This window comes from Poecilia mexicana, unplaced genomic scaffold, assembly GCF_051168715.1.
Source record: "Poecilia mexicana isolate PSO_F unplaced genomic scaffold, ASM5116871v1 scaffold_20, whole genome shotgun sequence".
NCBI classification, from domain to species: Eukaryota; Metazoa; Chordata; class Actinopteri; order Cyprinodontiformes; family Poeciliidae; genus Poecilia; species Poecilia mexicana.
The window spans coordinates 13,289,491-13,317,131 of record NW_028263389.1 but is presented as its reverse complement, the minus strand read 5'-3'; the positions used below and the strand labels follow the sequence as shown (position 1 = coordinate 13,317,131).

Below are 27,641 nucleotides of genomic sequence, written 5' to 3'. Positions count from 1 at the left end.
GTTGTTGTTTTCTTTCTTTTTAGATTTTCTACAAAGATTAGTCAAATCATACATGAATAACATGAATTATGTTTTGGGGAGTAAATGAGGAGTCTCCAAAAAGACATATTAATTACAACAGTCCCATGAAGGCAGCTAATTCTTTGCTTTGCACACAAAAAAAACAAAAAACAAACAGGTATTGATAAATAGCAATAATAATAATTAAATTTAACAAATGCATATACTTTTGAAGGCCATACATGTTTATCTTCAGTGATAATGATATTTTATTAATTCTGATTAACCTTTCCATTACTACAAAAATCTAACTATGCTATTAAACTACGTTATGTTTGAGTTTTGCTTTTTTGTTTGTTTGTTTGTTTTTCTGGCCCATGGTCATTTTTAATTAGACAATGTTGGCATAATATTTGGACACTAATTTTTTTTTTTTTTTTTTTTTTTCAAGATTTTTCAGGTAGAAGGGTTTTGGACTGAAGTTGAGGCTGGATGAATATCTCATTCATTAGGGATGCGACTAAAATCACATAAGTATATTTTTACCATTTCTCAGATTTAAATATGTACTAATATTGAAAAGGCAAAAATTTGATCATTTTTATTTAGGAATAAACACAGATGATGCTGAGGTGTAATAAAGGTGTAAAACATTAAAGATCTGTTGATGATCAAATGTTAGAATTATTGAACTTTGGTGCCCTCTGCAGGTCAACCTTTGGATGCCAAACAGTTTGACGTTGGGGTTTGATGATCATCGCCATCAAGGTGTTCCTGCGATGTACGTTGTGTAAACAGTGTTTGGGTTGAGCATCAGTATGGAGTCAATGCAAACTTCAAACTTAGCGCATTATGTTCAAATGGAAAATTTAAACTGTAGCGGAAAGCATTGTAAAGCTGCGATGAATATTTAAAACCATTCACTCTTCAGTATTTTTATCAGAGATGTTCAGTGTGATTTAAACACGCAGCTGACGGTGACTCTTCTACCAGAACATCTGGAGCGAAGTAAGAGAGAAGATCAATGTCAATTGGTTGAGTCCATGCATTAAAGTACATAAGAAATTAAGTTTTATAGTCTAAACCTTAATTCACACAAACCAATAAACAAGAATCAACTATAAATCTGTTGTGTACCTGGTAGCTATTACCTAAAAGATCAAAAAATAATAATACATCAATTTAATCTACAAACTACTTATCATTGCAAAGGGGATAATCAATAAAGGAGCACTTAAGCTGACCAACTGAAGTAGGCAAAAGAACAGTGTTTATAAGTGAAAGCTCGAGTTAAAGAGATGTGTTTCAGTACAAATCCTGTTTTACTTCCAATCATAACATTAAATGTAGGTACCTTATATTATTTATTCCCATATAGGTCCGTTTTTGTTTTTTTGTTTTTACAGATAGAAGAATGAGCTAATTCCATTCCCTCTTCTAAACCCAATCGTATCAGCAAATGATTCAAAGGAACCGCAGCTTCATCACACCTGCAAAGAAAACGTCTCTGACCAATGAATGTTGTGGATTTTTATCCACACTAACAGGTCTGTCATTAAAGTCTTCATCTCCAATCACTCCCACACTCAGCTGCTGCTCTTCCACCAACCAATGAGGTTACTCCAGAGTGCAGCAGGCAACAGAGAATTACCATTGAAATAAACATGTGTGAGTCAGAGTGTAACTTTATGTACATTTCAAAGAACACTTATGGAGTCATAATATGAGGAATTGTTCTTTCGTTAGAGTTATTAATATTTTCTGTGTGTCAAGGCGTGATTTAGAGGGTGAGTTTTCAACTATTTATGTCTAACCTCAAATGTAGAAAAATAAACCCCAGCTTTCAAAATGTCAACATTTTTTTAAGCAACATCATCACAATTACAAATCTGTGAATGAAAAACTAAATATATCTTTGATGCTTCCACAAAATTTAACTGGAAAAATACTGATCAAAACAAACTGGTCATTAGCAAATGTCATTCCCAATCGTACTAGGAATGGGTGTTTCCACAAAAACACCCAAAGGCCAGATTATGCCTTTGGCTGTTTTTGAAAAATAAGATTCCAATGCAGACTATATCCTCAGTTATCTTTCAATGTTTAAGTTTGCAGCAGGGCAATTGCAAAATAAGGCAAAACAAGAATGACATTTTTGGATGATTTGCAAAGAATAAGCCACCTTCTCTCCTAAAATAATTCGTTTTCAAAAGTGTGAATGAACATTTGAAGAAATATCAGACAATTGTTCTTAAGGCAGATGAAGCTAAAGTACATTGAATGAAGAAAACAAACTAGCATCTTTAAAATATGTTAGCAGAATGGTGACGATTTTGTAACATCATTGAGTCAAGCTTTCAAGAGCTAGACAGCGCTCGCAGGTTACGAGTGCATAAAAACTTTTGGTAATGTCGTCTAATGCGTTTCTGAAAGCTTAACCATGAACTCACCCCATCACTGTGTGAGTCTTATCTACAGGCCACATTTAGCTGCAGCAAACCATTTACTCCCCACTCACATGCCTCATTCTCATGGCTCTTTCACCTCTCGCCGGGGCGTCCGAGGGGTGCACAGTTAGAGCCCACACCCCTGCTCTCCAGCTCTCACACTGACTGAACCTCATTGCACGGCTCTGCCCCCTCTGTTGCTCGCTTGTGATTTAGGCTCTCCGCCGATACTTTACCAAACAAAAGAGCTCCAGGGATCCTACATAACTCATGTGTTCCCTGGGAAATATAATTTCCTGCACATGCCTTTCTCTGGAGGGGCTGGAGGTTAATTTCCTTCTAGCAGCTCACGGAAGTCTACCGTTTCCTTTTTCGTTTGTTCTGTTTTGGTTTGGTTGTTTTGGTTTCATCATTTTGCTGAAAAAATGAGGACCAAAAACCGGTGGTAATACAGTGGAGCCCCCTTGTGTAGGCTCAGGGTTTATAGGCATGGTATGAATTAGGCTTGGGTTAAAGTTAGGGTTAGGAACATAGTAGTAACAGCAGATAGGGTTAGGGAAAATGTCTTCTCAGCATCAGAAGGTGACGCAGTCATCCTGTCCTGTCCTGATGTGTTCAAGATAAAAGTATTCCTACCCCTCCGACTGACAATTTTTCTGCCAAATCACACCGGAGGTGGGTCCACGGATGGAGCCATTGCAGTGGTGGAGGTCTGATGCCTGGGGGTGTTTGTCTTTAAGGCTCTTAGTCCAGCAGCACAGTAGGTGACAACCATAAAGCACCGTTTTGGCAGCATCTCTGCCCTGTGAAGCATCTGCCTCAGTCTGGAAAATGAGCCAGTGATCTGTAGGGAGTTCACATACGCTGCCGCAAATCACGCTGGCAGTAATGTGATCTATGTTTATCTATTTTAACAAAATGAAATATTCTAAGTTTTTAACAAGTCTTTGTATTTTTGTCGGCTGTGCTGTAAAATAACCACAGTTACATGCACTTGTTTGTTACAACTCAATTTATAAGCTATTGGTAAGAGCCATCTGTCAAAGCTCCATCAACTGTTATGCTGCTGCATTTGTTTTTGCCCACAAGATGGCAACAGAAGATTTTAGCCGAGCAATCTTGTTCCTGGCTTTATTAAATCTGTATAGCAGAATCAAATGTTACTCCTGGTATTAGCAGAAGGTCTGAGGGACCATACTGGCAGCAGGGGATGAAAGCAGAAAGCATCATGTGATCCGGCGGCTGTCCCAGTGGTATAAATTCCTCTTTTGTTTTTCCAGCTCTAAGCTAAAGCAGCGGCGACTTTGACTTTTTCTCCAGCTATGACAGGTATGTGAATTCTTCATATTGACATTTAATCATTGATTTGATTTTATTAATTCAGTTTTTGAATGCATTTTATTTTCATGATTATTTTTATTGTATATTTATTGTTGATTTACAAAGACTTGCATTTGCTACTCAAAGATTTGACACTGTGCATACATTACAACTGTGTTGTATGCGTAATACAATACAACACTTTGAAGATCCTGGGTTCATATCCTGGCCTGTTATAAAGTTTCCATATTCTACCTGTTCCTCTCTGGGTATTCCAGTTTCCTCTCACAGTCCAAAAATAAACAATAGGTCAACTGGTCTCTGTGTATTGAGTGTGGTGACCTGTTCAGGGTATACCAAGCCTCTCGCGCAATGACCTCTACAGATAACCACCAACACTGTCGGAATCAAGTTGCATTTCTGGCTGGGTTACTCCAAAATATTTGATATTACTGCATGTTAGGAAAAAACATATTGGCTAAATTAAAATATTACATTAAGCCTAAATCTGCCAGGAGTATGAATAACTTTGGGTTTAACAGAATATCATCAGGCTTAATTGTGACAGAAATTCAACCTTTGGTTAAGAGGAACATCAGCAGTGCATACATAAGCATGATTGACATTGCCAAGATCCTTCCATTGATTGTTTCTGGTTAGCACTGGGAGAATAGGAGAAGGCAGAGGAACCAGATTTCTGTTTTCCCCAAAATGATCTGTCTCATACTGTACTGATACAACATAGTGACAGTTTTAACAAATATGTAAAGTACATACTGCAGCTTTAATGAACTGCTGCTCTACGTTAGTTATTTAGCCTGTGGATGTTCATTCTTTTATTTTTTGTCTTTTAAATGGTGTCTAATTCCATTAATAGGTCACGTATCCACCACAGAACCAACCCAGACAAAACAAAGAGACAACCATCAACACACAGGAGGACAATCTCCAAATGTTCTAACATCCATGCCTGTGAACTGCGAGATTAACAAGAGCTCCTGGAGTAGACCTACACAGACATATCGCAGAGTTAAGAGCTTCCTCAAAACCACATGTCTCGTTTGGTGTGTATATTGGTGTATTTTACAACAAGGACCAAGTTCTGTGATCTATTCCTGCATGTTCTGTCAGCAGCTGGACAAAAAAATGGAGATCTATTGCATTTTTAGTGTAATTTTATCCATGATGTATGATTAACTAAGACTGTCTATAATGTGGCATTGACAAGTCTTGCTCTTCTTGTTAAAAAGTTGGGAGTTTTTTTTTTTATTATTATTATTTGCTGTCAACAACATAATCTAAAATGAAACGGTCATATAAATTCTCCATATTTAAATATAATCATATTTTCTTTTGTTTAATTCCTCAGAAGTAGATTTTCCAAGACCTAAGTGCTATCTTCAAATTTTACATTTCCTGGAAACAGACACCATTGATTACTCAGTGCTTACAATACTGAAGCAACTATTATTAGCATGAAATTAAGATATTGTTGCTATTTGGAGTAGACTATGTCAAGTGACCTTGGTTGAAGTTTCCATAAAGATCTATTAATCATTGACTAGGCGAATTGGCAAAAATAAGTCAACAGGTGCACGCAGTATGGGGACTTTCAGGGAGGATGTATGATAGGGACGCATCTTGGATTTGGATTGGTGGATGGGTGAACGGCTGAAGGCTATAAGTGCCGTCTGCAGGTAGGGTCAGCTTCATTGCCAATATGAAGCTCCTGTTGTTTTTCGGATTTGTGGCTGTCGCCTTGGCTGAAGTCACTCGCTTTGAGGGGTAAAGTTTTCATTTTATCAATGCAGATGCAAACACTTTGCTGTGAATTTTAGATGAATGTCAGAAGCCGTCGTGCTAATTATGCCGTTGCTGTGAGGTAAAGCATTGTAGAGTTAAATTTACAGTGTGTTAACAAGGAAGCCGTGAGAATCAGGTCCAAGTCTGCAATCTGTCTGCGTTCTCACATTAATGTTCGGCACCACACAAACGTTTTGAAACACATTTCTCTTAATATTTCTTTTCCTCATGCAGCCAGGTGTTACTGTAATATTCAGTCTTAAACAGTATTTCTCCATTTATACACTGATAATTTTGTACATTTTTTTAACTGATTTTTGCCATATACTCAGTTGTTTCTATTTGAAGAGTGTTTGGGTTTGCGTTTGTCAGTGGAATATTTTGATATAGAAATATGGCTCACTATCTAGGGAAGTAAGTCAAGGTAGGCTAAATGTCTATTTCAATGTATTTTAGCTTAAAGTCTAAAATACTTGGTTTAATTAAAACTTAACAGGATGAATCTACGATATACTGATGCCATAATAATACAAGTTGCTAACCTAATTTACTTAGTAGGTCCAACATTTCAGTAAGTCAATTACATTGGTATGTGTAATTAACTCAAAGTTTCATACTAAAAAACATCAGTTTTCGTAGAATTGGCTTTGCTGGGGTAGTGATTGTGTGTCTAGTGCTTTTTGTCAGAAGAAAGGAATAGCAAAAAACTCCTCTGGTATTTGTTTTGCAATTTCATATGGAGCATTGAATTTTTCAACCATCAATAATAATTAGAAAACATACTGTAAAAAGCCCCTGATTGTACTTTGTGCACTTAATTAATTGAAACTTGTCGCAAACACAATGTGCTTCAATTTCTTTGGCTCGGTCTACTGAAAATAGTAAAGATTGCTCAGCTTTACTTTAGCATCTTTCTACACGAGTACACAGAAGAAACTAACGACATCTGTCCATGATGTTTTCTTTATTTAAATCGCTTTCTTTGTTCTTTCTCAGAGACAAAGTCTTCCGCCTGAAGCCGACCCTCGATGCACACGTGACCCTCATTAAGCGTCTGGCTAAGAGCATTGAGGTCTACCACCATAGCCACTCACTCTACACTGCCGTTCTATTGCAAGGCTTCAGATTTGTTGATGCTGACAAGTGAAAAAAAGTGATACACGACCAATAATTTTAAAGCCTGTGTAGATATACTTCAAAGTGCTTTTTTGATTAAAATAAAAATGTACATTGACATTAGTGTTTTAGTCGATATTAAAAGCTTTTTTAAGGTGCTTGTGGTTGAACATTTCAATTGACAAATGTTGGACTCTGCTGCCACCTGCAGCTCGACTTCTGGAGCCCCGACAGTGAGGATCTGGTGACTATCGACATCGATGTGGACATCCATGTGCCTGCCAGGTACCTCGACATGGTGTACATCACGTTGGAGCAGGGTGACGTTGCATATGAGTAAGTCACTGATAGCGTTTTTACGTAAGTGCACATTTATGTAGGTGTAGTTTTGGAAACATGATTTTTATGATTCTACTTACGCTGTTCTATCAACGCTGCTCAGGATTCTCATCGATGACTTTCAGTCTGCCGTTGATGGCCAGGCTGACAGCGGTGCCTCTCCCAGAGCTCACAGCTACACCAAGTACAACACCTGGAGTGAAGTACGAGAGGAAAACGACATCCGTCACGAAAATAATACCAGCCTCTGGTTGTGAGTCAGACTTAATTTATGTTCTTGTCTTGTTTGTTTCAGATCGAGGCATGGACCAACACTATCACCTCCTCCAACCCCTCCCTGGTGAGCAAGCAGATCATCGGAAACACTTATGAGGGGCGTTCAATGGTTCTCCTCAAGGTATGTCGGCTTCACCCAGAAAGAGCAAATGATCCCACCTGTTCATGAATTTTACTTTACTGTTCAATATCTTAATCTAATCAAACAACCACAGATTGGCAAGTCATCCGCCTCACCTAAACCCGCTATCTTCATGGACTGTGGCATCCATGCTAGAGAGTGGATTTCCCCTGCTTTCTGTCAGTGGTTTGTCAATGAGGTAAGTAGGAAACCGACACGTAGATTACAAGCATTATTTTCTGTATGAACGTTGTCTGATTAAACTGTTTTGTTTTTTTTCCCTCAAAAATTCCTCAGGCCATCACTACCTACGGCAGTGATTCTGCCATGACCAGCCTGCTCAACGACATGGATGTCTACGTTCTGCCCGTCTTTAACGTCGATGGCTACGTGTACACGCACACGAGCGTAAGCTTTGGGATATTAAAACCTCACGTTTCAGTCAAACATAAATTAAGCCTCATGTTAGTTTTCGGATGTGCTTCTATCTTCTTGGGAATAACAGGACAGGATGTGGAGAAAGACTCGTTCCAGGAACTCTGGCTCATCTTGCGTCGGAACTGATCCCAACAGGAACTTTAACGCTGGCTGGTGCAGTAAGTGCAAAAATGCAGTTGAATCTTAATGGAAAACCTAACAATTTTATTTCACATCTAAAAGAAATAAATGTGTGAAGAAAATGTTAAAATCTTTGCAACAGATGCTGCAATATCCAGAGTTTTATTTTATTTGACGTGTCTGACAGACACCAAACTTCTATAAATTTGCATGCTACAAAAGAGGTCACATCTCTGCTCTTTACATTATTTCTCATCCAATTGCACACAACCTGAGCTAATGACTGCTTTTAAAAGAGAACAAACCTAAACCTTGTGCGATAAACTAAATTAAACAAACTGTAGGTTGGTGGCAATAAAACAAAATCATGACAGAAAGTATTAGAAATTAGACACTTACATACTAGTACAAAAGGTACGTTTATTTTATTAGCAGTCAATTAGACTAAATATTTCTTGCTGTAGGTTTGTTATGACCAAAAGTATTACAATCCTACCTAACCTAAAACTTGAACAGTATAGTCTAGTTTAGTGGTAGCAAGTGAGGGAAAAAAAAAGGTGTGTTTTTTTTTAGTGTTTGAAAATGTGTCATTTTAAATAAACTCTTTTGATGTCATAAATTGAAGGCTTTCCTCTATTTTTCTCAGCCATTGGCGCTTCCAGCAACCCTTGCAGTGAGACCTTCTGCGGCAGCACTCCTGAGTCAGAGATCGAAGCAAAGAATGTCGCCAACTTCATCCGCAACAACAAGTCCACCATCAAGGCCTACCTCACCATACACTCATACTCCCAGCTGCTGCTCTTCCCTTACTCCTACACCTACGACTTGGCTGCACACCACAGCGAGCTGGTGAGTCCGTGGAGACTAAACGTTACACTCTTAATCGTGGGGTGATGTGTGGAAGAGTCTGATTTTTATGAATAAAACAATCCGTGAAACATATATGAAAAAAAAAAAAAAACATTTTCAAGAGAAGTAGATGCAGCAAAACCTGAGTGGATAAAACTTCTCGTAATGTCTCCTAATGTGTTTCGGAAAAGCTTAACTGTGAACTCAACCCAGTGCCATCACAGTGTGACTCTTATCTACAGGCCACATTTAGCTGCTGAAAACCATTTACTCCCCACTCACATGCCTCATTCTCATGGCTCTTTCACCTCTCATCGGGGCATCCAGGGGCTGCACAGTTAGAGCTCACACCGCTGCTCTCCAGCTCTGCCCCCTCTTGTTGCTCACTTGTGATTTAGGCTTTCCGCAGACACTTTACCGAACAAAAGAGCTCCGGGGATCCACCATAACTCATGTGTTCCCTTGGAAATATCATTTCCTGCTCATGTATTTCTCTGAGGGGCTTTCATTTCCGTCAAGCAACTCACTTAAGCTTTTTGCAGTTTTTCAGAGAAACATTGCAAAACTGTTTTTGTTTAAACAAGTGCAGAGGATGTATGGATGCAACAAGGGGGTAAAGCTGTATATTTTGTAGGGGAATTGCTGTTTGGATCTTGTTCAAGGAAGACAAAATCCCCCAATTGCAAGAGGCAACTTATGGTGGTTAATGTCGGCAAAATGAAGGAAAATCCTGTGTTTCAAATGAATTCACATGCTGTCAGATGCCAAGAAAACATATGAGCAGATGTATCACACTATAAACAGACGCAGTCATAGAAAAAGATTAAGACACCTGCCTTAAAAACATCAAGTTCTTTTCATTAAGATGTTTAAATTTTTAGGACAATCTTTTTTATCCATCTCTGGAAAAACATTATGAGATGAGTGAGACATTTGAGGGGTTTCATGCATGAAAAGCCAATTTCAAGTAATCCCACTATTAATATTAATATCAAGATCATAACCTAGATTTTTATATCGACAGTAGCAAGAGCCTGCTGAAGATATTGTCATGTTGGCGCGTCTTTTAGCATCCACTAGCTGCTCAGACAGCCAGACTTGGGTGTCTTAGAAATCACTTTGAAAGTCCTGACTATTTTCTGGATGGTGGAATAACTAAATAAAAATATTTTGGGGGCCTCTTAATCTTTTTGAAGGCCTCAGAAAGATCTTTTAAGCTTACCATTATGTTCTTCAACAGCCACAGGCACACCAAACCAAATGTCTGAGATTCAAACAAAGCCTCAGTGGTGTTCTAATCAATTCCCTCTCTAAGGTGATGTTTGATTTTGTTGTAGACAAGAATAAATGAGGTGGTGTCCTGATTTATTATTAACCAGATATTATATATTATTTTTACAATTTGAAAGGTGTTCTGGCTGAGTTTTGCAATATTCTTTTTAATCTACCACAATGAAAATTGATATTAAGGATTCATAAGTTCAAACACGATTAGAAAAACCTATAGGGTTTCCCAGTTTTTAGCAATTGTAGATATTCATGTTTGCCTTTTATGACCAGATCTTTAAAAAAATCACCCTTTTGCCTTTTATTCCTTTCTCTATAGTTGAAGGTTGCTGAGGGAGCCAGTGCTGCTCTGACTAGCCTGTACGGTACCCGTTACACCAGCGGACCAGGAGCTGCCACTATCTGTGAGTATATACAGCCAACAAATATTTATTGGTCTCTTGAGGGAAATGGAGTATTTGATGAATGACTGATTGTTTACACCTCAGACAATCTGCATGATGACTTGGTCTGTAAGCCTGTATGTCATCTAAGAGGAGGGACCTTCCAGAGATAACAAATGATGACTACCTATCACTTTACATCAGCATATGTTGCGCTGTGTAACTTTCCCACTCTTTATTTACCCTCAGACCCCGCTGCAGGAGGCTCTGATGACTGGGCCTATGACCTGGGAGTAAAATATTCCTACACCTTTGAGCTGCGCGACACTGGTTATTATGGCTTCCTGCTGCCCGAGTCTCAGATCAAGCCCACATGTGAGGAGACCATGCTGGCCGTCAAGTACATCGCCGCCCACGTGCAGAAGAACCTCTATTAAAAAGTGCGGTAGCCAGGACCCCTACCCCCTGTAGCTCCACTACAGCAGCCCTTACAACCTCTAACCAATCTTCTGCCCTGTTTCCATGGATACAGCCATCTCCCGCCATGTTTTCTCACTGCATTTGACAGAATGTCGAGATGAGTGCAAACAATAAAATCAATGATCCATCCCAACATGCTGAATCAATTTTTTTGTATATATTTATCCTAAGCCCTTTTCAATGTTGAAAAATATAAACAACAGAACAACTCAATAAATTGTAGTGTGTGTAATATTGGCACATCAGAAAAACTATCATGTTTCGTTTTTTTTAGATTCAAACCGTCTTATACAGATGGCCTTGTTCCAATAGACGATGTGTATCTGTTCTTGAGGTTTTCAGTTCAGCAGCACAGTAGGTGACAAACGCAGAGCTGTCCGTGGCAGTGTCTCTGCTCTGCCAAGCATCTACCTGAACATAACCAATGCTCAATGGTAATTTTATCACCCCTATTGGGAAATCGATTTGGAGCGTACTTATTTATTTAAAAAAAAGAAAAAACACAATAGAAACGCCAACACATAACGCAACACATCCACTATTCAAGAAGAAAACAGATAACAGACCTGAGTTTTCTGAAATTGATCAGCCAGCATTAAAAGGGCACTAGAGAAGGACTTCATCCTATTAAGTACAACAGCTGCAGGCACTAAAGAAGTCACACAACAGGCCAAAATAATACAATGCGTACAAAATGTTTCATTGGTACACTTTACAACTAAATAAAGATGTATATGTAAGGAGTCTTAACAGAATACATAGTCTCTGACAATAGTGCATTCAGGGTAATGTTAATTTAATCCTACGAATAATTCATTTAGATCCAGTAATTCTCTTTATTTAGCCTCTAAATGAATCAAGCATTCAACTGAAAAGATTATTTTTGCTGAGTTACTGAGATGTGATGCTCAGAGTTTTCCACAATGTTTTTAACTTCATGGACAATCCACTCAAAAAAAGGCTGATAACAAAGGAGAAAAGCCTTCCTTGTCAGCTTGTTGCATTTTTTTATCACTGTTGCAGCTCTGACAGATGTCTGCAGATCAGATTTCCCTCTCTCCACATTGACGTATTGAATATCTGCCATGTTTTTCTGCAAACACTGAAGGACCTACATTTTATCAAGAAATAAAGTCTGTTCTGTCCTTTCTACAATATTGCTGTTCAGTCTCTTTTTCCCTCCGACATCCGATAAATGTCGAGTCATCATAGTATTTCTGCAGATGAAAGGATTCTGACTTTTAATGGAACATAGTGTCACACCAACCATGGGCCGTTTGTCAGCTAAGCCAAACTGTAAAGGTTTCTCCGTAATACTCGACATAAAAAAAGGTCTGTAGAAACCATTAAAAATTCGCCTCAACTGAAAATGCTTCGCGGCGGTATATGTTTTTTAACCACAAGATGGCGACAAAGATCTTCTTTTTGAGGGAGCCTGAATCAAATGTAAATTTAGTAAAGATAACAGTTGCTTACTTCAGTGATGCTTAGGGATTACCTTAGGGAGAAAAATCATGCTTCCATGTATGCAATTTCTAAACATTTTGAAAATAATCAGTTTAAAAGTGGAAAATATATGGGCAGAGTCCTCAAAAGTATCTGGTGCTTTAAAGTTGTGAATATACGAATCTGGATCGGTTGACACCCCTGAACTGTAGAGGCTGTGAAGGATCATATCGGCAGCAGATGGGTGTGCGGAGACGGCACCACGTGACCTGGCTGTCTCCGTGGTATAAATTCACCTCTGTCTGTTTAGTCAGCCCTTCTTTTTCCACGCAGAGCAGTGGTCTTTGAGTCTGAGCTACCCCAGCAGTAGCTTCGACTACTCCTCTCAGCCATGGCAGGTATGTAACATTTTAACACTTTCTAACGGTGTTGACGAACCAGCCGCTGCGGTTGTTAAAGTGACCCTCACGTCACGCGCAGGCATGTTTGCTGGAAAGTTTGTGTCGCAAACCAGTTTGTTTAATTTTTAGTTGGTTACTTGTTTGACTGTATGTATCCTGGTGTAAAACAATAAAGTGACTTGCGAGGAGTGAATTGTGTTTAAATTGTACGCCTTTCACGACAGGGATTTAACTAATCTGGTCCTAGTGAGTGGGAGAAATAAACCAGTTTGCTGAGCTCGGAGTTTAACTTAAAATAAACTTTTAAAATTGCATTTGTTTATATTTTTAACCGTTGAATTCGATTTTGTAAATTTCAGTACTTTAATATCCACATGTGCTGTAAATATTAAAGGACTTTCTATGCAGTCAGACACAACGCAACCTGGAATATTAAAACTTTTTTTTTTTTCCAGATGTATTAGGGCTACATCACTGCCTCTACCAATTGAAAAGGGGGTGTGATGTGAAAGGCGTGGTGCTGAGACATGGCATGCACAATTAATGGGAACCATTGTTCTCAAACTGGCCCAGATTTAGACGCTACATGCCTGTGCGCTACTTGGTGTTAAACATTAAGTTGCATAGCACCATGGGACTAACATAGTTCTTATGGGATTGCAGTTGGATGATGCACAAGTGCTGCAAAACCATCCCAGATCAAGTGATTAAATCATTCCAGTTTTTTATAAAGTCTCTTAACAAGCAAGTCCTTGTTTGAGGACATTGCTTGGCAGGTAGTTTTTTATTTTTTATTTTTTTTCCCCTTGTAATGTGATGCAGCAAAGCAGTGTTGGTGCCACACTGGTTATATAAACCTTTTTTACTTTTGAACTAGGTGAGTTGTTTTTTTGTTTTTGTTTTTTGTTTTTCTTTGTTCTTTAAGCACTAACATGGGATGATTTGCAAAAAATAGTTTTAAATATAACAACCAGTTTACTTCTAACTGTACCGAAGTCAAACTTGTACAGTCACATTGCTGTCTTAAATTGAGTTCAGTCTTAAATGTAATGCAACCTGGTAGATTATACCAGTTGATCTAAAATTGTTGCTACTATAATCTAAACTCGGGGACAATGAGTTTCCCCCACTTCAAATGTATATCATATCACTGACTGAAATTCTTGCAGTTTTCTTTTTGTATGTTTTAAGGTGAATTACTTGTGTGTGTGTTTTTTTCAAACCCCACAGATCAGGCTTTTGTGACACTGGCTACCAACGACAGCTATGCTCGAGGTGCCATGGTTCTGGGCAAGTCTCTTCGCAACCACAGCACATCCAAGAAATTGGTTGTACTTGTTGGCCCACAGGTGTCTAACCCTTGCCAGTAAGGAAAATTCAGTCCAGTGTCTGTTTTCTTCTGTTGGTATTCCTGTCAGCCCTTGGGTTCCGCTTGCATGATTGATGCATTACTCAGTTCTAACTCGATAGGTCTGTGCTGAAGAACATCTTTGACGAAGTGAAGGTTGTGGATGTGTTGGACAGCGGTGACACAGCTCACTTGGCTATGATGAAGAGGCCTGACCTGGGTGTCACGTTCACAAAGCTCCACTGCTGGACCCTCACACACTACTCCAAATGTGTTTTCATGGATGCGGACACTCTGGTGAGCTTGCATGTTGACTTATCCCCAGAAGCTTCAAGAAGCTGTGGAGACTTGTGTAAACATGTTTGCCTTATACTTGTTCTGCATCTTAGGTGCTGTCAAACATAGATGAGCTCTTTGAAAGAGAGGAATTGTCAGCTGCTCCAGATCCTGGCTGGCCTGACTGCTTCAACTCTGGTGTGTTTGTTTTCCGGCCCTCTGTGGAGACTCATGGCAAACTGCTTCAATATTGCACAGAACATGGCAGCTTTGATGGTAAGCTAAAATGGAGCATTACTGATTTTGCTACTTTTGTGCATTTTGTCAAGTAGCCCTGATTAACAGATTTTACATGAATCTTGCCTGCTGGAGTTTTAAGCGTGGCACGTGCGTGTCCAGACACTTGCTGTCTGGACAAGTGACTATATTTAACTGTAATTGACCCAACTGTAATTGGGTTGTTTTGAAAGTTCTGGACCTGCCATATTTTCTGAAATCATGTCTCTTGGGTATTCCATGATCTCATTAGTGTACATCCCAAACAGAGGGAGACGGAAACATGACTTTGTCCCTGATTTGCCTGGCTTTCAGCCCAGTGATCTTCAACACTTTAGCGTTAACCTGATTTGGGAAGTAAATTCTGAGGTGCATGATGTGAAGCTTGTTTATCTTTAGCTGTAAGTAGGGTCTTTATCTCACCTAGGTTCTGGACACAAGGCCTCCTGTCAGACTTTCTAACGCTGAGCTATTCTCGGGTGTTCACTTGAGGTGGAGTGGAGGTTGCGTCTGAGAGGCCCCGTCTTGCCCAGAGGCACTTGGCATGTGGACTGTTAAAAGCATGGTGCAATTAAACTTTGGATGTTTGCTCCAGATCTCAAATATTGGACATGGTTGGGTAGCCAAAAACAAATCAGTTTTGTTGTGAGATTTCAGAAAATCTTTGACAGGGTTTACACTGGAGTTGATTACACTCAATCATGATGATGTATTCAGACAGCATAGCTTGGTTGCAAGTCAAGACTGGCCATTTGAGCATGGCCCTCCAAGTAGGCACAATAAAACTTGTAGCATTGAAGCGCTATGTTGCCTGATCTACTGAATTTCTAAGTCTGGACACTGCAGAGATTAAACTGAGACAGTCTTAACAAGAGATGTTCTCTAAGTTTGCACTTGCATTCTGCATAGAAGGTGATATGCATATTGGACAGTTGTACTCAAATTGCAAAACTACGATTTTTGACTACTTGGACTTGTACTCTCATGAACTGACTTGGACTCCAGGTCTGAGGTTTGAGTGTAGGGTAACCGCTGACATGTAATGAAGATGAAGCTTCTATATACTTTCTACCATAAAAAGGATATGTGATTAGCCAGTAATAGTACATTATGGGCTGTGAAGAGCTCTTGATTAATGTTAACTGTAGCTTTATAATGAGACAAATGACTATTAAATGACTCAATCATTTCAGAACAAAAGAACATGACTCTGACATTCTCTAGCTGGAATGGAACCATTATTCATGTGTGGGCAAATGGGTAAAATTTAAAACTGCATTACTTTAACATCTCTGGCATATTGTCAAGGCAACTTTATTCTATTTGACCAAAGCAAAACCTTGTCTCAATTAAAATCTAACAGGACTCCCAGTAATGCTAAGCTCATACTAAATGATAAATGGACTGAACATTTCTGCATTAACCCTGTGATGCAGAAACGAGGTCATCTTTTTGCAATATCTTTGTAATGAAAAGTTTCATCACTTCATATTCCAGGTATTCCTTAACAAACATGTTATTGATATCATGCAATTCAAATTTTTAATTTACCTTTTAAACATTTTAAGAAATATCATGTTTTATATTGCTACCCCATTCTTCCATACGTGGGTCCAAAATGACCCACATTCATTTATTTCCTATGGAATTTATTGGGAATCTTTGTTTCTCACCAACTGTGACTGTCAGGAAAATGTTTTTTTGTGAACCAAACTCACTGAGTCCTATGTGTCACCCCTGAATAATATTTTACAAAGCAAGAACTCTTAAATATAAGTATTATCTTTATTTTTTTTACCTCACAAATGTGTTTGTGTGTCAATAATGAGTACTGTGACAGTGTTATTGTCACAAATCAACATATTAGCCTTCTTCAAAGTTAGCCAACACTAGTTATCTAACCAACTAGCTAACATTATTGCCTATACTTTACTGTGCATGTGTACTATTTGTGTGTGCTTGTCTGTGTGTGTGTCTCTGTGTGTCTGGCATCCTGGATGAGAAAACCAAAAGAGGGACAGAATGTGTTAAATGACATGCAAAACCTGTTGATTAATGTGTTGAAGGTTCTTTCTTTTATTATCTCAATAAATAAAATAAAAAATAATAGCTATATAAATAAATGCAAATGAGCCGGAAAAAGAATAGAGTGCCTTCTCCTGGTCAGGGGGCAGTGTCCTGCCCCAAGTGGAGCGGGAGATCGACAGCTGGATTGGTGCAGCATCTGTAGTGAAGTGGGCCTTGTACCAGTCTGTCATGGTGAAGAGAGAGCTAAGTTAAAAAGTGAAGCTCTCAATTTACCGGTTGATCTACGTTCCTACCCTCATCTATGGACACGAGCTTTGGGTCATGACCGAAAGAACGAGGTCACGGATACAAGTGGCCAAAATTAGTTTTCCCCATATGGTGTCTGGGCTCTCCCTTAGAGATAGGATGAGAAGCTCAGATGTCCAGGAGGGACTCAGAGTAGAGCCGCTGCTCCTTCACGTCGAGAGGAGCCAGTTGAGGTGGTTCGGGCATCTGATTAGGATACCACCAGGATATCTCCCTGGTGAGGTGTTCATGTCCCACCAGGAGGAGGCCCCAGGGAAGACCAAGGACATGCTGGAGGGACTATGTTTTTCGGCTAGCCTGGGAACGCCTTGGGATTCCCCTGGAGGAGTTGGAACAAGTGGCTGGGGAGAGGGAAGTCTGAGCCTCCCTTCTTGGAGGCCCAGACTGCTACCCCCGCAACCTGACCCCGGATTAACCGAAGAAGATGGATGGATGGATGGATGGACATGCATACACATACTCACGTGCATGATACACGCAGCACAATAGAATATCTAGGTTAGCTAGCTAGTCTCAAGAAACATGCTCTTTCTAACCCCCCCTTCACAACCTCCACATACCCACACACACACAATGGACCCTGACATTGTTCCAACATTGCTGTTGTAAAATTGCTGTTATTTCATTTTAAAAATGTTGTACCAATTGTTCTAAAAATGCTTAAAAAAGTGAAAAATGAAAATATTTCAAACACGAAATAATTCTTGTTTGAAATAAAACACAGCAGAAAGTATTCTAAACATTATTTTGAATCAAAATGACAAAAGTAGCATAGAAACACATTTAACATGGGTCCAAAAAGACCCACTCATGGAAGACTGTATAGTCAATATGTCATGCATCAGAGGGTTAACCAATCTGAACCCTTCAGCACTAAAAAATCTCTCATTCACCCAGTCGCACACACATTTATCACCAATGCACAGATCGGTAGACAACTTGGGGAAAAGGGCCTTGCCCAGGGGCACATCGACGCATAACAGGAGGAAGCTGAAATCAAACCTACAACCTTCCATTTATAAGATGACTACTTTACTCACAGTGCCAGTTGCCTAAACTAAAGGATGACCATGCAAAAGGAATGGTCTTCCTGTTTGTAAAGTATTGAAGTAAATGGTTTATGCAAGAAGGAATGCCGGTCATTCTACAACTTGTCATGTTAAAAGGTGATCCACTGTTGCCTTCTGGATTTTGCTGTGCTCTCGGTAAAGCAAGGCACCAATTTAATGTAAAACTCGTCTTGGAAGTGGTAGCATACCAGATTCAAAATGTGTCCCATTTAAGTCTTAAACGGTGAACTTGCAGTTTCTCAATTTGACATGATACTTACTATTCAACCTAAATGGCTCCCACATCTCCACCATATTGAGGGCTTCCATTAACCTTGTATGATGCTGGTATCTGCAACAAAGTTGAATCTTAACATGTCAATGCTGACAATGGGCACAAAACTGAGAAACTTGTAAAGGATTAGCGTGTAGACGGCAAATGACTTGCATCTTGTGTCTGTGTGAACGTTGTATTGTGCTCAAATTTAAAGAACCTTAAACTTGGTTTCAAAACTGTTGGATAAACATGCAATTGTTGACTGGAAGTGCTGACCCTTGTTCGTGGGCAGAAATGACTGGCTGCTTTTTTTTTTTTTTCTTTGTGATGCTATGAAAAAGATTCCAACAGGGGCTGTCTTTTTAGAGAAACCAATTAGATGGCCTTATGTAGGCCAGTGCTTTCAGCAACCGGAATGAGTCGGTGCTTGAAAGTTTTCTGGCAAGAAGTTTGCACATAACAACTTTATAAAAGGACTCCCCTTTTTCTACACTAATCCCATTAATAAAAAATAAAAAAAATCTGTCATTTTATTAATTGGGTTTATTTCAGTTTTTAAACTCATGCCAGCGTCTATCAATGGTGTGTTTTTTATTTATAGTCATGGAAGTTCCTATCATATGTGCTATGGCATGTGGTGAGGCTTCTTTGACCTTTAACATTCTACTTCTAGCACATTATATGTGCAGCATTTCTGAATATCAGAACATGTGGGGGGAAATTGCTGAGTATATGAGCAGTTGAACCCAGAGGCTAAATCTCAATCTGTGGCTTTAATGCTAACTGCTGCCAAGACAAACGGGCAAAGTTAGATGCACATTCTTTCTGTGCTCTGCTCATCCCTTCAAAATGAAGATTTTGTTCTATATTGAGTTCTGAGATCCTGAGATGATGGGTTCAAGCTCCAGTTTAAATTGCTGTGTTCACTTTAAACTGGAGCTTGTGGATTCATAGTTCATTGGTCAGGACTCTACAGGGGTTCTAACAGCTGTTAGTTAAGCAACTTGCTACTGAAGGTTAAGTCTGCTTCAGTGGTCAAACTCATGAAATGTTTGTTCACCCCAGCATCTTCATTTGAAAGGGAGAAAATGCCTGTGCAAATATTTGTCTAAACAGATTATTTAAAGTTGGCTGGCCTTGAATGGGACTTGGCATTGTTGGAGCTCTAATCTAGTGCACCTAATTTTAGTTTATGGACAAAGTTTGCTTTTTTTAAAAGGGGAAACAAATCACACATCTCCAGTGACATGTTCTAGTTTGCATGGCAACATGCTGGTGTCTGTAACCCTACTAAGAGTTGGGGGTTCTTCAACTTCTTGACTGCTTAAGAGCTCAAATCTTCCATACTCCACCTAATTGGACTACCTGTAGCATGCAGCAAATCAAATGGCTTTAATTCAAATATCCACAGCAGTCAGTCAAGTAGTTCAGACTTGTGGGAACATTTTTCTATAACTACATGCATCGAGTGGCGATGAATGGAAGTGGAAAGGCACATTCTCCAAGGCATGCTTTGCTTCACTGGTCACCTTCTACTTATGGCATTTTTTTAAGTGTTCCCAATTTTGAAAGTTCTCTTGGCTGGGCCCATTTTAATAAAAAAATCTAAGTTTGACTAAAGGGGAAAATGTTAGCACTGTACTAGCATGTGAGCAATAATGAGATGGATTTAAACTGAAGCTGCTTACTAGAGTCAAAATCTTGCCATGTAATGGTCTCCAAAGTAACTGTCCTATTTCTATGACTAACGTTAGTGTACTAAAGGTTCCTATACATCCATTCAGTTTATGGGTTGTAGTACCCCCACTCACCTGTCAGCTTTTATCATGCAGTTACTCAGTTTTGGCAAAGACTAACTTTCACTTGGCTCAATATCTTGACAACAAAACTCAGGTTGAATTACATTATGCTTTTTAGATGGTAACTTTGGGAATGAGGTTTATTTATGTAGACCGTTCGAAGCAAGAGGTTATTGTATATCATGGAATTTTTTCCAAAAGAGTTTGTTTGGTGTTGGGCAACCCATTAAGTCTTTATCTTGTCACTACAGGAGGAGACCAAGGTGTTTTGAATGGTTTCTTCAGTGACTGGGCAACAGCTGACATCTCAAAGCATCTCCCCTTCATTTACAACCTCAGCAGCATAGCCATCTACACTTACCTCCCAGCATTTAAGCAGTAAGTGTCTGCAGAACTCGTGGTAATGATGAGGGGGGGGGAATTCAACTGTAAATGTAATTTGAATAAACCAGTGCTTTCATTTGCCATTTCCTGTGTATAAAAAACACAATTGTTACAACCCATCAGTCTGTCAATGTAACTTTGAACTTGTCAAGACCAAAGACGTAAGTAGACCCCTGATAACATGAACATGTTGGAAAGTTATGACACGACCTCAAGTTACTGGGGAGATGAGCAGTGGCATTCCAGTCTCAGCTGAAGCGTCACCCAGCAGGCTTCAGCCTGGGTTGGATATCCATCCTGAGGTCACAGCAGCTGACACCCTCTCCTAAAATAGTGCAGATTATTAAAGGCCTTTTTATGTTTGCCTCCTGGATCGCTCATTGTGCACCATCTTAAGCTCCCCCACTCTTTCTAGCTGCATCTGTATGTCAACGCCAGTCTGGATTTAGAAGCAAACCTCTTCCAGAGGGTTTCAGTTTGGCACTTCCTTGTCCATAAATTAGTCTCTCGTGTTTGGTAGTTGTCAACAATGGAGCTTAATGGATTGGCAAAAGGAATGAAAACAAAGTCGGCCTTGGGTTTGCCAGCCTCAAACTGTTTTGAATCCATTTTTAGCTGTGGACTTCATTCATAATGTTCCTCAACACTGTTACATTATGTCTAGGAGACATTATCTTTCATCCCAATATAGCTCAAACTTGTAGATGCCAGGAATTTTGCTTCGTACAGTTTGTCACATCTTGCTTTGCCCTCTACAGGTATGGGGGAAATGCCAAGGTGGTCCACTTTCTTGGAAAGACCAAACCATGGAGTTATACTTTTGACCGCAAAACCAGACAGATTTCAGGAGGTGTACAGGAGCCTGCAATGCATCCCAGCTTCCTCCTGAATTGGTGGACTCTGTATGCCAGCACTGTGGTTCCAATGCTGCAGGAACAGTATGGCGACAAGCCGTTTCACTCTGGATGTGTGGAGGTGATAAAGATCAAACTTTAATTTATACACACTTCTACACAAACTTAATTTGGGTGTAGCTGATTGGGATCAGAGGTGCAGATGTTTAAGCTGATACTTTGTATTCACATTACAAAGAGGCTGATATTGACTGGTTTTTTTTATTTAATTAAAGCAAGTTTTCTTCAGCTTCCAAGGGCTTGAAGACATTTCAATGAAATTTCTGAAAGTCCTAGTGGCGTTTGGCTGTTTTAGTGAAGCGATGCATGTTCCGTCTGCCTCACCGGTTTCATCCTGCTGGCCATCTGGCTGAGGGACATTTTAGCCATATTTTTTACAATAGGGACCAATTAAAGTTTGGAAATTTCTGATCGAAAACTATAAAAGCCTGGTGAAACTGGAGTGTTCTTTAAATGCTTTTAAATTTTACAGTTGGCAAGTTGTGAGTAGGATATAGCGTTACAGTGAGAATCTTGTACCAGCTAATGTCTCGTAGCACTACCTTTCCTGAGTTGGCTCAAGGAGTTTGTAATAAACTTTATTACAGTTTCCAACTTGGCAGACTCCTTTGTGCCCTGAGCTCTTGAATACAAGAGACTGGCATTGTTGGTAGAAGTGCCTGGAAATGCTTTTGGCTACGTTTGCACTGCAAGTACATGATTTAATTCTGCCTCTTTTCTGTCTTTCCATCCATCTCAAAGTTCAAGCACAGTGACTTGGTCACTTGTGAGACTGTACAGGTATGGAGAGGATTTGGTTTAACTGTTGGCACCTGCCTGATTGCTGTTACTTATTCACTTGTTCTAAACTGAAAGGCTTGGTTTGTCTGCCTGTGCTCATTAACACAGATTCACATGGTGTGGTTATCACAATAGGTGTCAACCATTTTATTTATGTATTTTTTATTTATTTTTTTTTGTCTTGTCAAATTAAAGTTACTGATTTGGATCTTTTCTCCTAGGGGGAAGATGGCTCCTCACACGCACAGGCTTTCCAACCCATACCGACTTCAGAAGAACGCAAGGAGCAGTGGGAACAAGGCCAAGCAGACTACATGGGAATGGACTCATTTGATAACATAAAGAGGAAGCTCGACATTTTTCTCAAATGAAAAGTGAAGTGGGAAAAAAAAAAAAGTACCTGGAGTCCGAACAAATGGTCGCTGTGTCTCTAAAACTCTGTAAATGGGTTGCAGTCAAACTTTCTTTCCCTTCACCAGCACTGTCACCAATGTCCAAAGAAGATTAATCTCTGAGGAAAATGACTAACTGCTTTAAAAAAATCAATTTGCCCTGTTACACTGTGAAAACACGACACGTTTACAATGGCATGTACTCAAGGTAGACTCTTAGAATTATTGGCAGTGCTGTTTTTGTAACGCAGATTTTAAAGATCACTTTTTTTTTTAAACTTTCAAGTCAACATTAGTTCTGTGCTAGAGTTGGCTTTTTTTTTCTAGGATGTTTACAACGCTTAAAGGCAACTTCAGACTTGGTCACCTTGCTAGCTAGCTTCCTTTGTCTCTGATTGGGTTGTGCTAACAAGTTTTACTTGACGACCAGCATCGTGGGTGTGTAACTGTATTTCCTCAAACAATAAAAGCAATGGTCTATTTCTATGAGCTTTCTTTCCTTCCAAGCTGTCTTGTATCTTGGCTCAAGGATTTTAAACTAGTTCAGTTTTTCTGCTTCATAATCTAGCAAAAACCTAGGATATGCCACAAAAGATCTGGAGTGTTAACTACCCTAGAAAGTTTGTTTAGGGGAGATTAAAAGTGACTGGCTGGAGATTGTCATCTGCAAACATGAGCCCATTTAGGAACATGAGCTCCAGCTGTTAAGCCACTTCTGATGGCTAGATGATCCAAGAAGAAAAGACTGCTCACTGGTCCAAATCCACTTAAGTTAACTTGAGTCCAAATTCAACACTGTCTACCAAGATATTTAGGAGCACTTCATGCTTTCCTCAACACTTCATGAGGTAAATGTCCACCACAAAAGTGAAAAGTGGATTATTTGACAACTTCACATATTGCAAATTGAGGAACTACTGGATTCATATGAAACTTTTTTTTTTTGAGTAAAAATCTGAAATGTATTTAAATATATTAAGCCTCCACTGTTTCTGCCACAGTGGAGAGTTTTCAAGCAAAATCATCACACTAGCACCATGTCTGACTGCTGATGTGATCTTTTTCTAAAATATTTGGTTCAGGATACTCACCTTATAAAATGTCTCACTTGTGAGTATTTTCCCAACTGACTTGGGAACTGTGTGTGTATGTATATTCAGAGGTTTCTCCGAAGTGACGTTGTTGACCTTCCTATTCGGCCAAGTCCGCTATATTTTTTATTTTTTTTTTTTTAAGGCAAGGAAGTTTCCCATGGGTTACTTCCGCTTTTACCGTGTCCCGTTAGTCTGCGTCACAGTGACGCAAATAACAAAAAAAAACTAAACCTTTAATCTTAACACAGTCTATGGTTTTAACATTGCGGAACATCTGCAGCTGTTACAGGAGGAGATGCTTAAAAACATTTTATTTATTTATTTTTTTACCTTTATTCGACGTAAGGAAGGGGGCGTGTCGTACAGTGCCGTGACCCCACGCTGGTGGGTGATGTAGACAGCTTTTCCAGGAAAATAAACACACAGTCGCTCCAAGATGGCTCCTCAGTCCGCTTTCCGAGTGGCGCTCCTGGTGTCCTTCTCGGTTCTCCTCACCGTGGTGCTGGGCTTCGGGCTCCCCGCTCTCCTCAACGCCATCATGAGGTTGCTGGGACTGCCGGAAACGAGCGTGACCGAGTGCATCGTCGTGATCTACGCGGCTTTTGTGCTGTATGTCGCGACGCCTCGATTCCCCAGGGGGTCGGTTGAGGTAAGGGGACAAAGCAGTGATCCTGCTACACATTAAACCAGACTGTCTGAGGAATGTGTCAATATGCACAGCAACTTTCTGAGAGGAAACTTCAGGACTTTTAGATTGTCAGAAAAACTCCTTGAGTGCAAGGTGAAGGGTGCATGAGGATTAACCTTGCAAAGTCGGCTGCAGCTCTGTACCTGATAATCTTATTTACAGTGAAGTATTTAGTTTTTTTTCTTTCTGTTTTATAGGTTAAAGGGAAAGCCGTGCTTATTACGGGTTGTGACACTGGGTTCGGTCTTTCACTTGCGAAACATCTGCACATTCTCGGCTACACGGTCTTTGCTGGGTGTCTGCTGAAGGTAATAATCCAATCCTTTTCAGAACAATTGCAGTAAAATCATTTTTGGTGTTGTTTTTCAAAATGGAAACTAAAGTGTGGCGAGCCAATACTTTGCAGGAGCACTTTTTTGCTGCCACTGACGCTTTGGGGAATTTCTGTCAGTTTTGCACACAGTGACTAAAAAATCTCTGCAAAGTAAATAAAGCTCTATCAGAAAACAAAGTCTGATTCAGAAATGTTCATGAATTCCAGATTTGTGGAGTGCACGATTAGGTTTTTCCTTGTTAGATTTTCAATTTACTAAATGTTGTTTTATGAGCCTGACTATGTTCTTTACATCGTGCAGGACAAAGAGGGAGAGGGTGCCAAGGAGCTTGAGGAATTTCATTCAGATCGCATGAAGGTGGTGCAGCTTGACGTCTGCAGTGATGAGCAGGTGAAAAACGCCGTCGAATACATCAAAGGGAATCTGGAAGACTCACAAAGAGGTACTGTTAACAGTTTATTACCCCTAAATCCAGATAAATGAAACGTGTGCTGATTCATTACGATTCTGTAAATCCGTCAGGTCTGTGGGCCGTGGTGAACAACGCCGGGGTGTCGACCTTCGGAGAGGTGGAGTTCACCTCCATGGACACCTACAGGCAGGTGTCGGAGGTCAACCTATGGGGCACCATCAGGGTCACCAAAGCTGTACTGCCATTAATCCGCAGGGCGAAAGGTAAACCCTTGGAAGGTTTTTCTCTGTTTGTTACTTATTAACGCCCACCTTCATGTAAGCATGACATATCGAAAAAATGATGCGTCCAAAGTGCAAAAAATCTGAAAGAGAGCCATTGTGTGTGTACCGACACACACAATGGCTTTGATTGTGAACACACAATCAAAGCTGTTTTTTAGAGAGTTTAGGGAGCAAATGTAAAACATTTTTAACCAAAATTATTTTTATACACTGGTTTTTAACACAACACACTGTAAAGTACAGCTAAAAAGAAATTCATTTAGTTGACTGTAAAAACAAAAACACTGCATTGTAGTAAATATAATGCATTTGATTTCAAAATGAATTAAACATTTTTGCAAAAGTCTGGCATCTGTTTTTAGGCTGATCTGTTTAATTGGGTTTTTGACTTGGTGGAGGTGGGAAAAAATTCAGAGCACCTAATATTAATATCAAAGATAACCTGAGGAAACACACACAAAAAAAATCACGTTTTCATTTGTTAAAGGACAGAAGCTGTCCACACCAACATAGCCTCGTGTAAAAAAAAGTAATCACTCCCCTTTGATCGTATTTGTCTGAGTTCAAAACATCTGAAATCCTTTCCAAATCCAGAATGATAAAACTCCCAACATTCTCATATTAAATTCATTAGCTCATAGCAAAGTTCATTCACTGATTGGAAAAAAAAGTTACCATTTTTGATCTTCCGACCTGTTCAGCAAACTCACACCTAAACCCCCCACTTGAAAAAAACAAAACTCTGACCGATGAATATAAACGCGGTTGCGTCTTATCCGCTTGCAGGCCGCGTTGTGAACATCGCCAGCATGTACGGCAGGATGGGCAACCGGCTGCGATCTCCTTACTGCGTGTCGAAATACGGCGTGGAGGTCTTCTCCGACTGTCTGCGCTACGAGATGAAGACCTGGGGAGTGAAAGTGTCCATCATCGAGCCGGGGAACTACATCGTGGCCACCGGCATCCTCACCCGAGACATCGTGGCCACCACGGCCAACAAGCTGTGGGACGAGGCCCCCGCCGAGGTGAAGGAGGACTACGGGAAAAGCCACTTTGAGCAGTACATGGCGCTGATGCGCTCTTACTGCAACAGCGGCGAGAAGGACATGACTCCGGTTCTGGATGACATCGCAGACGCCATCGGGTCCAAGCGTCCGTACACGCGGTACAGCCCCATGGAGCCGCACTGGTGGATCAGGATGCAGGTGATGACCCACCTGCCTGGCGCCTTGTCCGACTTGCTCTACTTCTAAAAGTGAAGATTTGGCTTCCTCTGTGTCTCCTATTTCACAATAGATCAGTCGGAGTTCACCCGATGTAGGGTTTCTGATTCTTCAGCACTTGGAATCATTCACATGATTAAGCCTTAATACTTTTTAATATTTTAAACTGTAAGTAAATAGCTGCAGTTTATTTTTTTTAATATGTCTGCCTTAGACTATGTATTCAGATCTATTCTCTGATGAGTTTCCATTCTTTTTTTTTTTTTTTTTTGGTTTGTTTGTTTATTTGGCATCAACAGAGTTGCAGCATACTTATAGCTTACCAACGATGCACTTTTATTGCTTGCTGTGATATTATCTAAAACAACTTTGAGCTTGTTCCTTTTTATCTTTTATTTACCATGATATTTTGCAATGTTTTCCCTCAAGCAAATCGTTAGGGAGGTTGAGGGGGACGAGGGGGGGGGAGGGGTATGGCACGAAGACAAAACGAGCTTGAAAGGGCTCCTGCTGTTCTGTTGTCGGAACAGACCGGGGCCGGACTTTGAGGGCCGCTGTGATGTTTGCCCCAGAGTTATGTAACAGCCACACAAACTCACTTTGTCCCACATGCGCCAACGAAAAACCAGCATACTACTTCACACTGAAGGGATTAATGAGGGCACTTGGAAGAAGAGGAAATGTTGTTGGACTGCCCGTGTCTTTGTAAGCGGAATGTTATGTAATATATTGAATTATGCAAATAAACAGAGTGATTTATTTTAAAATACTACAGTCAGTGTCATTTTTTTTTATCAAAACCTGACTAAATAAACCAAAAGTCGTGAACAAGTTGTTTAAAGTCGTTCTGAATCATTGTAGATGTAGTTTTACTAATGGCCGCCAGGTGGCACACACGCATCACATATATAACTGCTGGAATTAAGACACTTCTCCGTGAATTAGAACAT

The 27,641-nt window shown here is 39.9% G+C and overlaps 3 protein-coding genes across 4 annotated transcripts; all 3 read left to right on the top strand.

Annotated features, from left to right (window-relative positions):
• The first annotated feature begins 5,449 nt into the window (after positions 1-5,449).
• On the top strand, positions 5,450-11,112 carry cpb1 (carboxypeptidase B1 (tissue)). Its single transcript, XM_015009787.2, has 11 exons — positions 5,450-5,552; positions 6,567-6,642; positions 6,898-7,022; positions 7,129-7,228; positions 7,321-7,422; positions 7,517-7,621; positions 7,720-7,830; positions 7,928-8,018; positions 8,627-8,829; positions 10,436-10,520; positions 10,749-11,112. Exons 1-11 carry the CDS (start codon positions 5,488-5,490, stop codon positions 10,934-10,936), a joined length of 1,251 nt encoding a protein of 416 aa, XP_014865273.2. The 5' UTR covers positions 5,450-5,487; the 3' UTR covers positions 10,937-11,112.
• Positions 11,113-12,714: 1,602 nt separating this feature from the next.
• Positions 12,715-23,139, top strand: gyg1b (glycogenin 1b). 2 transcript variants are annotated; one of them, XM_015009784.2, is made up of 8 exons: positions 12,715-12,823; positions 14,057-14,192; positions 14,297-14,471; positions 14,564-14,726; positions 20,437-20,563; positions 21,328-21,544; positions 22,225-22,263; positions 22,485-23,139. In XM_015009784.2, exons 1-8 carry the CDS (start codon positions 12,817-12,819, stop codon positions 22,632-22,634), a joined length of 1,014 nt encoding a protein of 337 aa, XP_014865270.2. In that variant the 5' UTR covers positions 12,715-12,816; the 3' UTR covers positions 22,635-23,139. The 2 variants fall into 2 exon arrangements, with proteins under 2 accessions (XP_014865270.2, XP_014865271.2); XM_015009785.2 differs by lacking the exon at positions 22,225-22,263.
• A 793-nt stretch (positions 23,140-23,932) lies between these two features.
• Positions 23,933-27,458, top strand: bdh1 (3-hydroxybutyrate dehydrogenase 1). Its single transcript, XM_015009782.2, has 5 exons — positions 23,933-24,398; positions 24,635-24,745; positions 25,073-25,214; positions 25,295-25,447; positions 26,255-27,458. The coding sequence occupies exons 1-5, from the start codon at positions 24,186-24,188 to the stop codon at positions 26,719-26,721; spliced, it is 1,086 nt and encodes a 361-aa protein (XP_014865268.1). The 5' UTR covers positions 23,933-24,185; the 3' UTR covers positions 26,722-27,458.
• The last annotated feature ends 183 nt before the right edge of the window (positions 27,459-27,641 follow it).